Genomic DNA, 12,871 nt, shown 5'->3' with positions numbered 1-12,871 from the left:
AGGACCACTGCCCAGGGTGGGGAAATGCCCCCTCCACCCCAGGCCCTCTGATCTTATTGCTGCAGTCCCCAGATGGCTCATCCCGTTAAGCTAAACCCTCAGCAGCCCGAGGCTTTAGGAAGCAAAGCAGTTCTGGGCTGAGCCAGATTGAGTCTGCAGGGTGAGGGAGGGGCAGCACCTCCACCCAGGCTCCAAGGGGTGTGGGGAGCACAGCCATGCTTAGTCTGATGGGACCCTCGAGGTAGCAGGATGGCACCTACACGTGTGGAAGATGCCGCTTTGGTCTGAAGCACGGAAGAGATGTCTGGTCTGGAGACAAAGAGGTGATAGACAGGGCCACAAAGCGTGGCCACCCAGGGAGGGAGCATGGAGGGGGAGAGGGTCCCTGCAGTAGGAGGCTGGGCAAGGTCCCAAGAGCACCTGGGTATGGGGGACACCCTCAAGAATCTAAGACCTCTCCTGTCCAGGGGGAGAAAGACATCAGGACACTTTGGGGAGGACAGAGAATGAAGAGAGGTGGTGGAGGACCATCAGGGAGCTGTCACCTGAAGCTTCTGTTGCCTCTGTGGGGGTCACAGAGGGCAGTGGAGGGTTGGTCAGCGGAAGGTTGCTAGAGAGAGACAGGACAGGCAAGGTGGCAGCCAAGAATGGCCAGCCTCTCTTTCTTCCTGTGTGAGCTCCCACCTCTCCAGGGACCACTCCCTCCCATGCAGGGAAGATGTGGGGGGCGGTGTACAATAGGCACCCCAGACCCTCCCTCACCCCTCCTCCTGTCTTCCCCCACCCAATAATGATTCCACCCCCACCTGCCTGCCCACCAGCCCGAGGCTCACCTGGGAACCCTCTCCACCTCTCTTCACGGGTTCTGTCATGGCCGCCCCCCATCAGCAGGGCCTGCTGCTCCACACCCCTAGTGCCAGCCCTGGGCAGGCCTCCACGGCTGGCCTGGGCCCTGCAGTACACTCACTCCTCACAGCAGCCCCCTGGCCTTGGCCCTGCACTGGAGGGCCCTTGTAGAAAGTGCCAGCCCTGCTGAAACCCTCTGTGTGCTTTCTATTCCCTGAAGACGAAACCCAAATTCACTGCATGCGTCCCATCTGCTCCCTGCACCTCCCTTGCCCTTGCCCTCGCCCTTGCCCCCACTGCCTGGTCCCTTCCTCTCTTGCTTCACTGCCTCCCCTGGGACCTGCAGGAGGTGAAGGACCAGCCTCCCTGGCTGGGCTCCTAAGGGCATTCAGCTACCTCTTCCCTTCCTCCTGGCCTCCTCAGGATTGTCAGGCTGGGCCGACAGGAATGTTACACTGTTACTGTGGGCGACTGGGACTGGGCGCTGAGTACCGGGGAGACCAAGGGGCTCCCCACTCTGTCCCAGGGCTTTGCCAATGGCTGTTGTGCCCCCCTCCCCTCCTGGGCCCCCAGCCCTATCCGAGCCAAGGCCTGTCCCGCCAGGCCTCTGGCGTTCGTGGCCCTTCAAGGCTGGTTTTACTCTCCTAAGGGGGCCAAGTGTGCAGGATGGGGTGGGCTGGCCCGGTGACTTCCTTCAAGAAAGAAGCCAAGTGTTCCAGGGAGCGCAGTGCCATTCGGACCCCAGTTAGGCCTGGGGATGGAATGGGGGCTGGGGAGGGGGAGGAGAGGGGTGAGCTGTAGGGAGAGCAAGGAGGGGGTGGCCTGGGAGTTTAGGATTCTAGATTGGACCCAGTGCCCTCAGGCGATGGGGTGTTGGGGCCCACCTGGGTCGGGGGCAGCTGTGGACTGCGGGTGGGCTGGGTGGTACCCGCCCACTCGCCCTGGAGTGACTGGTTATCCAGAGGACCTGGGCTGAAAGAAGAAGGGTGGGGGCTCTGGTCTATGGGCAGCTGGGTGGGCACAGTGCTTTCCGATGAGAATTAGCTGGAACAAAGGGAAAGCTGGAGTGCACCTTGAAGGACTTTCTGCTGCAAACTCCCAGGGCCAGGTGGTGGGAACCAGCAGGGGAGGGGACAAGAATGGCAAGAGCAGCTGTTGGGGCTGGGGAAGGGCTCATCCTGGCTGGGGGCTAGAGCACCGCTGGGGCTGGGGCTGGGGAGTGGCGAGTGGCCTCATGGGACTTGGAGGGTGTCATGGATTGAATTATGTCCCCCCCCGCCAAAATGTGGTATTTCTGTTGTGGCGGCACTAGATGATTAAGACAGAATTTGGTACCGTGAGAGTGCGGTGCTGCTCTAACAGATACCTAAAATGTGGACAGGGTTGCAACAGTGGCAGAGGACCAGCGCAGCAGAGAACCTGCGGTGGCAGAGAAGTGGCAACAGCAGAGAACCAGCAGCAGCAGAATCAGGAGACCAGTGCAGGATGGCACTGGAGCCTACCCATGGAGTGAGAGAGCCAAGTGCCTGTGTGCAGGAGGCTTCCTGGTGGAGTGGGGTGCCTCCGGGCACTTATCAGTGGAGCTACAGAGCTTTGGAACGCTTGCCCCAGCAGGGCAGATGTGGGCATGAGGCCTGAGGAGCCAAGAAGCCAAGAAGCCAGGAAGCAGAAGCTGAAGAGACAAGGAACCCAAGAAGCCGATCTGCCTCAGTCTCAAAAGGTGTGACCATGACCTCTGGTGTTTCTAAGGGTGGAGTTGCCACTCAGATGGACTAGAAGAATGGTAGGCCTATGCCCAAGAAAGGTGATCCAACCGAACGCGGAAATTATAGAACAATATCATTAAGATCACACGCAAGCCAAATTTTGGTGAAGATCATTCAAAAATGGCTGCAGCAGTATACCGACAGGGAACTGCCAGGAATTCAGGCCGGTTTCAGAAGAGGACGTGGAACCAGGGATATCATTGCTGATGTCAGATGGATCCTGGCTGAACGCAGAGACTATCAGAAGGATGGTTACCCGTGTTTTATGGACTATGCAAAGGCATTCAACTGTGTGGATCATAACAAATTATGGATAACATTGCAAAGAATGGGAACTCCGGAACACCTAATTGTGCTCATGTAGAACCTGTACTTAGACCAAGAGGCAGAAGTTCTAACAGAGCAAGGGGATACTGATTGGTTTCAAGTCAGGAAAGGTGTGCATCAGGCTTGTAAGCTTTCACTATATCTATTCAGTCTGTACACTGAGCAAATAATCTGAGAAGCCGGACTGTAAGAAGAAGAACGGGGCATCAGGATTGGAGGAAGACTCATTAACAACCTGCATTATGCAGATGAGACCACCTTGCTTGCTGAAAGTGAAGAGGACTTGAAGCACTTACTGATGAAGATCAAAGACCACAGCCTTCAGTATGGATTGCGCCTCAACATAAAGAAAACAAAAATCCTCACAACTGGACCAATGAGCAACATCATGAGAAACAGAGAAAAGATCGAAGTTGTCAAGGATTTCATCTTCCTTGGATCCACAATCAACGCCCACGGACGCAGCAGTCAGGAAATCAAAAGACACGTTGCATTGGGCAAATCTGCTGCAAAGGACCTCTTTAAAGTGTTGAAGAGCAAAGATGTCACCTTGAAGACTAAGGCGCGCCTGACCCAAGCCATGGTATTTTCAATCACATCATATGCATGTGAGAGCTGGACAATGAATGAGGAAAACCAAAGAAGAGTTGATGCCTTTGAATTGTGGTGTTGGCGAAGAATATTGAATAGCCCATGGACTGCCAGAGGAACGAACAAATCTGTCTTGGAAGAAATACAACCAGAATGCTCCTGAGAAGCAAGGATGGTGAGACTGCGTCTTATGTACTTTGGACATGTTGTCAGGAGGGATCAGTCCCTGGAGAAGGACATCATGCTTGGCAGAGTACAGCATCAGCGGAAAAGAGGAAGACCCTCAACGAGGTGGACTGACACAGTGGCTGCAACAATGGGCTCAAGCATAACAGCCATTGTAAGGATGGCGCAGGACCGGGCAGTGTTTCGTTCTGTTGTGCAGAGGGTCGCTATGAGTTGGAACCGACTTGACGGCACTTAACAACAACAAAGCTAAGGGAGCAGAGTTGCCGTCCCAGTGCACCTGGAAGTTGGAGCTGAAGCCCAGGGTCCATGGGCCTCCACTCAGAATCTGGAGAGTGTGGCCAATACCTAGAACCTGGAGGGCAGGGCCATTGTATAAATGGTCTCAGAGAACAGAGAATTATTTTCAAAGCTTTGAGGGCTGATGTAATATGTTCTGCTGACTTGCTTGGTGCCTGTTATCCCTTCTTTCCGTCCAGTTTCTCCCATTTGTAATGGAAATGTCTAGCTTGTGCTTGTTTTGCCCTTGTCCCCTTGGAAGTAGATAACTTGTATTCTAGATTTCACAGATGAAGAGGAATTTTTGGATTTTGGACTTGTAGTTAAGACTTTTGCTACGATATGATGGAATGAATAAATTTTGTGTGCTTCAAGGATGTGATTTTTTGAGGGCCAAAGGGTGAAATGTCATGGATTGAATTAATGTCCCCCAAAAATGTGTGTATCAACTTGGTTAGGCCATGGTTCCCAGTATTGTGCGTTTGCCCTCCATTTTGTGATTGTAATTTTATGTTAAGAGGATTAGGGTGGGATTGTAACACCACCCTCACTCAGGTCACCTCCCTGATCCAAAGTAAAAGGAGTTTCCCTGGGGTGTGGCCTGCACCACCTTTTGGCTCTCAGGAGATAAAAGGAAAGGGAAGCAAGCAGACAGTTGGGGACCTCAAACCACCAAGAAAGCAGCTCTGGGAGCAGAGCACGTCCTTTGGACGCGGGGTCCCTGTGCCTGAGAAGCTCCTCGACCAGGGGAAGATTGAGGACAAGGACCTTCCTCTGGAGCCAACAGAGAGAGAAAGCCTTCCCCTGGGGCCGACGCCCTGAATTTGGACTTGTAACCTACTAGACTGTGAGAGAATAAAGTTCTCTTTGTTAAAGCCATCCACTTGTGGCATTTCTGTTACAGCAGCACTAGATGACTAAGACAGAGGGGCAACCTGACAAGCCTGGAACCAGCAGAAAGGCAGAGGAGGGGACAGCCTGCCCCCAACCCCTGCAGCAGCTCTTACCCAGCAATTGTGCTCATACACACAGATCCCCTAAAAGGATTTTGTTTTTATGTTTTGAATAAACTTTGTATATTGGAATAGTTCTAGGTTTACAGAAGGATTGCTGAGATAGTATTGGAGAGTCCCCATAGACCCCAGCCCGAGTTCTCCCTATTGTTAATAGTTGACGTTCGTGAGGTACATTTGTGGCAATAAATGAACCAATAGTGCTCCATTGTTATTAGCTAAAGTCCATACACTTTTCAGATGTCCTCAGTTTTTATCCATTGTCCTTTTTCTGTTTCAGGATCCCATACGACATTAAGTTACTGTGTCTTCTTAGGCTCCTCTTGGCTGTGGCAGTTTTTCAGAGGTTCCTTGTTTTTGAAGACCTTGACCGTTTGAGGAGTACTGTCAGGTATTTTGTAGGATGTCCCTCTATCGGAACTTGTCTGATGATTTTCTCATGAATTTTAGGAGAGGAAGGCCACAGAGGCAAAGTGCCATTTTCATCACGTCACACGTCAGCGGTGCATGTCCTCAAATGTGACTCATCCCTGTTTTGGGAGTCACTCACAGAAGTGAGCAGTTCTGCCCCCCTCCTCGAGGGGGCAGTATCTACGTACATGATTTGGGATTCGGCAAAGGAGATTTGTCTCTTCTCCCACATGTATTTATTTATTCAATCATTTGTTTATTTCAGTATGGACTCAGGGATATTTATTTTATATCTTGAGTTATAGTCCAATACTACTTGTTTATTTTGTTGCTCTAATTGTTCCATCTTTGGCCTTTGGGAGCTCTTTCAGTTGGCTTCTGTGCCCCTTTGACATGCCCCCGTCAGTGTATGTTATTACTTCCTTGCCTGACTTTAAACCATACATGTATGTATGCAGAATGTGTACATAGACCAAGAGGCAGTTGTTTGAAAAGAACAAGGGGATACTGATTGGTTTAAAGTCAGGAATGGTGTGCGTCACGCTTGTATTCTTTCACCATACCTATTCAATCTGTATGCTGAACAAATAATCCGAGAAGCTGGGCTATATGAGGGAGAACGGGGCATCAGTCCTGTGCCACCCTCACAATTGTTGCTGTGTTTGAGCTCATTGTTGCAGCCACTGTGTCAATCCATCTCATTGGTGGTCTTCTTCTTTGTCGCTGACCCTCTACTTTACCAAGCATGATGTCCTTCTCCAGGGACTGGTACCTCCTGACAACATACTTTGGACATTGTCAGGAGGGACACTTCAACATAAAGAAACAAAAATCTTCACAACTAGGGCAATAAGCTACATCATGACAAACGGAGAAAAGATTGACATTGTCAAGGATTTCGTTTTCCTTGGATCCACAATGAACAGCCACGGAAGCAGCAGTCAGGAAATCAAATGACGTATTGCATTGGGAAAATCTGCTGCAAAGGACCTCTGTAAAGTGTTGAAAAGCAAAGATGTCACTTTGAGGACCTAGGGGCACCTGCCCCAAGCCTTGGTGTTTTCAATCATCTCATATGCATGTGAAAGCTGGACGATGAATAAGGAAGACCGAAGACGGGTTCACGCCTTTGAATTGTGGTGTTGGCAAAAAGTATTGAATATACCATGGACTGCCAGAAGAACGAACAAGTCTGTCTTGGAAGAAATGCAACCAGAGTGCTCCTTGGAAGCGAGGATGGCGAGATTTGTCTCACGTACTCTGGGCATGTTACCAGGAGGGACCCTGGAGAAGGACATCATGCTGATATAGTAGAGGGTCAGTGAAAAACAGGAAGACCCTCCACAAGATGGATTGACACAGTGGCTGCAACAATGGGCTCAAACATAGCAAAGATTGTGAGAATAGCACAGGACTGGGCGGTGTTTCATTCTGTTGAACGTAGGGTCGCTATGAGTTGGAACCGACTCAACAACACCTAACAACAACAAGAAAATGCTCCACACTCATCTTGTATATTTCCTGCCCAAGTCCTAGAATCAGCCATTTTTCCAAGGAGGCATTTATTGGGCTAAGGCATTAGAAACAGAGATCGGGTGCTAGGTGTGCTTATTGCTTACTGTAGTATTGTTGCTTCTAGGCCTCTCGGCTGACAAAGCAAGGGAATATATGTGTGTATATTAACCTGTGTATATATACAATATCTATAATATCTATAAATATTTTGAAGTATACCCATCTGTATATGTAGTAAGCTATACATGAGTTCATACTGATGTCTCCAAATCTAATGCGGGACCGTAGGGATTATTCTAGCCTCCTCTCCTTGCTCGTCTGTAACCTCCCACTCCAACAGTGAGAAACCTGGCTCCTGGCTCCTGCCATCTGCCACAACTTAATTGTTCTACTCCACTATAGATGTATGGCGGTTTTAGAATTGTTAACCCCTACCCTCATGGAAAGCAACTTCATCAACTAGAGTACAGCGCTTGTGTGCAGTTCCCTTTGCCTTCTGTCTTACAGACTCCACTCATGTTCAGAGTTACTTAGGTCAACACCTTAGCGCTTACCCCCTTCGGTGAGGTTGTTTCATATATTTGTAATACAGGTGAATTCTTTCATCACAGTCTGCATTCCATCCTGGGATCCCCTGACCTCCTAGGTGATCATTTTTAATTTGCATACATTAAAGTTCACTCTCTTTGCTGTAAAGTTCTGTGGATTTTGACACATGCACAGTGTCATGTATCCACCATTACGTGATTCCCCTAATCAAAAACTACCCTCTCTCTCCAGTCCCTGACAACCACTGATCTGCTTACCTTCTCTATTGTTTTGGCCTTTCCAGAATGTTTGTATAAATGGAATCTTACAGAATGTAGCCTTTTTCATACTGGCTTCTTTTGATTAGCAATATGTATTCAAGATTCATCCATTTCTTTGTGTGACTTGTAGTTCTTTCCTTTTTATTGCTAAACAGTATTCCATGGTATGGATGTACTGCAGTTCCTTTATCCATTCACCCATTGAAGGACATCTTAATTGCTTCCGATATTTGGCAATTATGAATAAGGCTGCTATAAACATTCACATGCAAGTTTTTATGATGAAATACATTTCTACCTCACTTGGGTAAATACCTAGGAGTGTGATTACTGGATCATATGGTAAGCCTGTGTTTAACTTTGTAAAAACTGCCAGAGAGTTCCTGTAGCTCCACATCCTCAACGGCATTTGGAGTTTTCAGTGTTTTGGATTTTAGCCATCTGTGTAATAGGTGTGTGGCGCCCTGGTAGCGCAGCAGTTAAGTGCTACGGCTGCTAACCAAAAGGTGGGCAGTTGGAATCCACCAGCGGCTCCTTGGGAATTCTATGGGGCGGTTCTACTCTGTCCTATAGAGTCAGAATCGATTCCATGGCAATGGGTAATAGGTGTGTAGTAGATCTCATTATTGTTCTAATTTGCAATTCCTAGTGATGTGTGGTGTTGAGCATCTTTTCGAATGTTTATTTACCATCTGTACACCCTCTGTGGTGAGATGTCTATTCAGATTTTGCCTTTCTTTTTAAATTTTCTTTTATTTCATTGGTATGTCTTTTAAATTCCTCTCTCTCTCTCTTTTTTTCTTTTGGACATTTTATTGTGGTTTGGGTGACTTAAGACACGACCTAATCCTGTAGATCGAGTCCTGCATTATTAACATACTACTTCTAATCCTGCCTCGTTTTCGTGGATTAAATTGTGTCCCCCAAAAATATGTGTGTCAACTTGGCTAGTCCATGATTCCCAGTATTGTATGACTGTCCACCATTTTGTCATCTGATGTGATTTTCCTGTGTTGTAAATCCTACCTCCATGATATTAATGAGGTGGAATAGCTGGCAGTTATGTTAAGGAGGCAGGACTCAATCTACAAGATTAGGTCGCGTCTTAAGGCAATCTCCTTTGAGATACAAAAGAGAGAAGTGAGCAGAGAGACATGGGGACCTCATACCACCAAGAAAACAGCGTTGGAAGCTGGGGTTCCTGCGTGGAGAAGCTCCTAGTCCAGGGGAAGATTGATGGCAAGGACTTTGCTCCAGAGCTGACAGGGAGAGAAAGCCTTGTCCTAGAGCTGACACTCTGAATCTGGACTTCTGTCTCGTCTCCTGGACTGTGAGAGAATGAAGTTCTGTTTGTTGAAGCCATCCATTTGTGGCATTTCTGTTATAGCAGCTGGGGCTGTTCTACTCCGTCCTATAAGGTCACTATGAGTCAGAATCAACTTGGTGGCAATGTGGTTTGTTTGTTTTGGGTAACTAAGACAGTGTAGAAGTTGAGGTCTGGAAAGATGATATTTCAAAAACTCTTCCTAACCCATGGACCCACTTAAAGGCCTGTTGTCATGCCAGGGGCCCGTAGACCTCTGTGAAGTCCCAGATTCAGCGGGCCACTCCTGGGTCCTGTGACTTGGCATAGCTCCCTGGGGCACTGGCCTTCGTGGAACACAGGCTCTTAGGCCACTGTAAGGACTCATGCTTTGACTTGGAGTGACGTGGAGTCCAGGGGGGACCTGATCAGAAAAAAGGGACCGCTCTGGCTGCTGGGTGGAGAAGCGACTGGGGTGGGTGGGGTAAGGGTGGAGGCAGACATACAGATGAGCAAGATGGGGGCTCAGATTAGGGTGGGAGAAGTGGCCTAGCCACTAGAGACCTGAAGACAGGGACAGTGAGCCAGGACAACATGTGGGTGAAGAGACTTCCAGATGTTGGTGCAAAGGCCCTGAGGCCGGCCCGGTGCTGGGGCGGCGCTGGAGTGAGGCGGGAGCTGGAGCGATTGAGCCAAGAAGGAGTCAGCTGCAGGCGAGCCAGGCACAAGAGCTCCTTACGAGGCGCCCTGGGGCGTCCCAGCCGCGGTCTCGGGCCACCGCGTGCTCGGTCGCCCGCCGCCCGCCGGGGTGCGCGCGGAGGGGGCGGGACCGGCGGGGGCGCGGGCGGGGGGCGCGGCGCTGCGGCCACTGCGCGAGCGGCGACGCTGCGGCAGGCATCGGGCTCAGGTAAGGACCGGCCGCCGCTGGGCGCGCGCCCCGCCGCAGCCCCCGCGCGCACACCTGTCACCGCCGGCACGCGCGGCCCACGCAGCGCGGGACGCGGCCGGCTGCGGCATCCCCGCCCGCGAGGCGCTGAGGCCCGCTGCTCCTGGGCGCCGTGTGGGCTGCTGTGGCCGTGGGGGCCGCTGTGTGCTGGAGTAGCAGGTGCATCCCGGGCGACTTGGTGGCGGGGGGGGGGGGGTCGAGGAATGGGGGCAGGTGTGGGGGCTCTGAGCGTGGGTGGGTCCTGAGGGGCCGGGGTAGGGGGACAGGGAACCTTCTAGAAAGCGGCCGATTGCGGATGTGGGGAGGCAGAGAGGAGGGGGCGTCTGGGCGCTGATGGCCGTCGGGGTGCCACGGTGGGGGGAGCTACCGATCCTAGTCGCTTACCTGGGGATGGGGAGGAGCAGGTGGCCTCGGCGGGAGGGTGGACCTGGGCTGTGGGGGGAGGGGTGAGAAACACCTGGGCTGTATGAGGGGGAGGGGTGTCTGCCTGGGAGAGGTGTATTCAGGCCTGAGTTCTTGAGTGGGGTGGGGAACTGTGTTCTTGAGTGGGGTGGGGGCCCGAGAACAGGTGGGGGACTGGCTCTGAGGGTGCCCCTGGCCCAGGAGGGGAGAGCCGCCCCTTGCCCTGGGCCTCCCTCCACCTCTCCCTCCCCCCCCCCCCCCAGCCATGCTGCTGCTCAAGAAACAGACCGAGGACATCAGCAGCGTCTATGAGATCCGGGAGAAGCTGGGATCGTGAGTGTGTGTGAGTGTGAGTTTGTGTGAGTGAGTGTGTGCGTGGGGGAAGTGGGGGGCTAGGGTTACGGGGGCCTCCCCATCTGGCTTTTTCAGGTAGGGGGGCCTTTCACTCTAGCCATCTCTGCTCCTCCTCTCTCCCCTCTTCTCCTCCCTTCCCCTGCCTCCCCCTCCCTTTCTGCTTCCCACGGTCTTTGGCAGGGGCGCCTTTTCCGAGGTGGTGCTGGCCCAGGAGCGGGGCTCCACGCATCTTGTCGCCCTCAAGTGCATCCCCAAGAAGGCCCTCCGAGGCAAGGAGGCTCTGGTGGAGAATGAGATCGCAGTGCTCCGGAGGTGCGGCCCGTGGCCACCACCCACAGAGGCCGGACTGGGGACTGCTGGGGGCGGAGGGCGAGGCGAAGCCTCCCGAGAGCTGCTGCGGCCCTGGCCAGGATGGGCGACGGGTGCCACAGGGGCTTCTTCTTGCTGTTGCAGAGTCAGCCACCCCAACATCGTGGCTCTAGAGGACGTCCACGAGAGCCCTTCCCACCTCTACCTGGCCATGGAGCTGTGAGGAGGGCTGGGTGGGCTTTGGGTGGCAGCTGGCCAGGGTGTGGGGTGAGGCGCCTAGGTCAGCTGAGCTCCCCGGCTCCCCCCAGGGTGACGGGGGGCGAGCTGTTTGACCGCATCATGGAGCGCGGCTCCTACACGGAGAAGGATGCCAGTCACCTGGTGGGCCAGGTCCTAGGTGCTGTCTCCTACCTGCACAGCCTGGGCATTGTGCACCGGGACCTCAAGGTGCCTGGGCGGCCCTGCCCCTGCCCTGCCCCCTGCCCACCCAGCCCTGTGTGTGTCTCATGGGAGAGCTGGGGGGTGCCGGCCCCCATGGTGCACCCTGGCTCAGGTGGGCCTATGCCAGGGCTGATCTTGCCTTCCTCGGGTGCTGTGTCACAGCCTGAAAATCTGCTATATGCCACACCGTTTGAGGACTCCAAGATCATGGTCTCTGACTTTGGCCTCTCCAAAATCCAGGCTGGCAACATGCTTGGCACTGCCTGTGGGACCCCAGGATACGTGGGTAAGTGAGCGAGGGCACCTGGGGCTACTGACTGGGTAGCATGCTGTGGGGCCCTGCGGGGAGCCATGGTGACAGGGTGGAGGCCATTATGCCTGGTGTCATCCCCAGGGCTGAGCTGGGTGGCACTGAGCAGGTGGTGTGTGTGCTTATCTCAGCCCCAGAGCTCTTGGAGCAGAAGCCCTACGGGAAGGCGGTGGACGTGTGGGCCCTGGGTGTCATCTCCTACATCCTGTGAGTGACCACTGGGAGACCCCGCTCCCGCATGCCTGCCCCTGCTGGTTTGGGGAGGGAGGGTTGGGCAGCTAGCTGACTTCTCTGTGTGCGCCAGCCTTTGTGGGTACCCCCCCTTCTATGACGAGAGCGACCCCGAACTCTTCAGCCAGATCCTGAGGGCCAGCTACGAGTTCGACTCACCCTTCTGGGATGATATCTCAGAGTCAGGTAAGCTCGAGGCTCACCCCGCTCGGGGTCAGGATGGCAGGGTGAGAGAAGCTTGCTCCCAGGGGCCTTGACCGGCCTTCCTGCTCTAGCCAAAGACTTTATCCGACACCTCCTGGAGCGGGACCCCCAGAAGAGGTTCACCTGCCAACAGGCCTTACAGCACCTTTGGTGAGTGGGACCTTGCCAAGTGATCCCAGCGCCAGAGGGACCTCTCCCTCAGAGATCCCCTTTGCTGACCCTTGGCCTTTCCTCAGGATCTCTGGGGATGCAGCTTTTGACAAGGACATCCTGGGCTCCGTCAGTGAGCAGATCCAGAAGAATTTTGCCCGAACCCACTGGAAGGTTGGTGTGGGCACGATACTGGGTGGGCCCTGACGGGGCCACCTGCCCCCACCCCCTCGCTGGAGGGTTTAGCCTGGGCTGCCCAGTGGCCACTGTGGTCCTTGGCAGGCTTGTGGCTGGTCCGGGACCTGCCGTGACCACTCCCTCTTCTCACAGCGAGCGTTCAATGCCACCTCTTTCCTGCGCCACATTCGCAAGGCGGGGCACAGCCCAGACGGCGAGGAGACCTCCGTACAAGGCATGACCCGCCACACCCACCCGGGCCTCCTGGCTACACAGCCCCCGAAGTGGTGATTTCCAGTGT

General features: G+C 53.3%; 1 protein-coding gene across 1 annotated transcript; it reads left to right on the top strand.

Moving 5' to 3' along the window:
• Nucleotides 1-10,659: 10,659 nt before the first annotated feature.
• Nucleotides 10,660-12,871, top strand: PNCK (pregnancy up-regulated nonubiquitous CaM kinase). Its single transcript, XM_003421699.4, has 10 exons — nt 10,660-10,727; nt 10,929-11,060; nt 11,202-11,276; nt 11,366-11,504; nt 11,661-11,784; nt 11,940-12,015; nt 12,113-12,225; nt 12,315-12,393; nt 12,480-12,567; nt 12,724-12,871. The coding sequence occupies exons 1-10, from the start codon at nt 10,660-10,662 to the stop codon at nt 12,859-12,861; spliced, it is 1,032 nt and encodes a 343-aa protein (XP_003421747.1). The 3' UTR covers nt 12,862-12,871.

The sequence above is a fragment of the Loxodonta africana genome, chromosome X, assembly GCF_030014295.1.
Source record: "Loxodonta africana isolate mLoxAfr1 chromosome X, mLoxAfr1.hap2, whole genome shotgun sequence".
NCBI lineage: Eukaryota > Metazoa > Chordata > Mammalia > Proboscidea > Elephantidae > Loxodonta > Loxodonta africana.
The sequence above is the reverse complement of the archived record's forward strand: the minus strand, read 5'-3'. Positions and strand labels throughout refer to the sequence as shown.

Excerpts from the sequence above, each read along its gene's own strand:
- PNCK (XM_003421699.4), top strand. The coding sequence starts at position 10,660 with ATGCTGCTGCTCAAGAAACAGACCGAGGACATCAGCAGCGTCTATGAG. Across the intron at positions 11,277-11,365 it reads CTCTACCTGGCCATGGAGCT|GGTGACGGGGGGCGAGCTGT; the intron begins GTGAGGAGGGCT and ends GGCTCCCCCCAG. Across the intron at positions 11,785-11,939 it reads TGGGACCCCAGGATACGTGG|CCCCAGAGCTCTTGGAGCAG; the intron begins GTAAGTGAGCGA and ends TGCTTATCTCAG.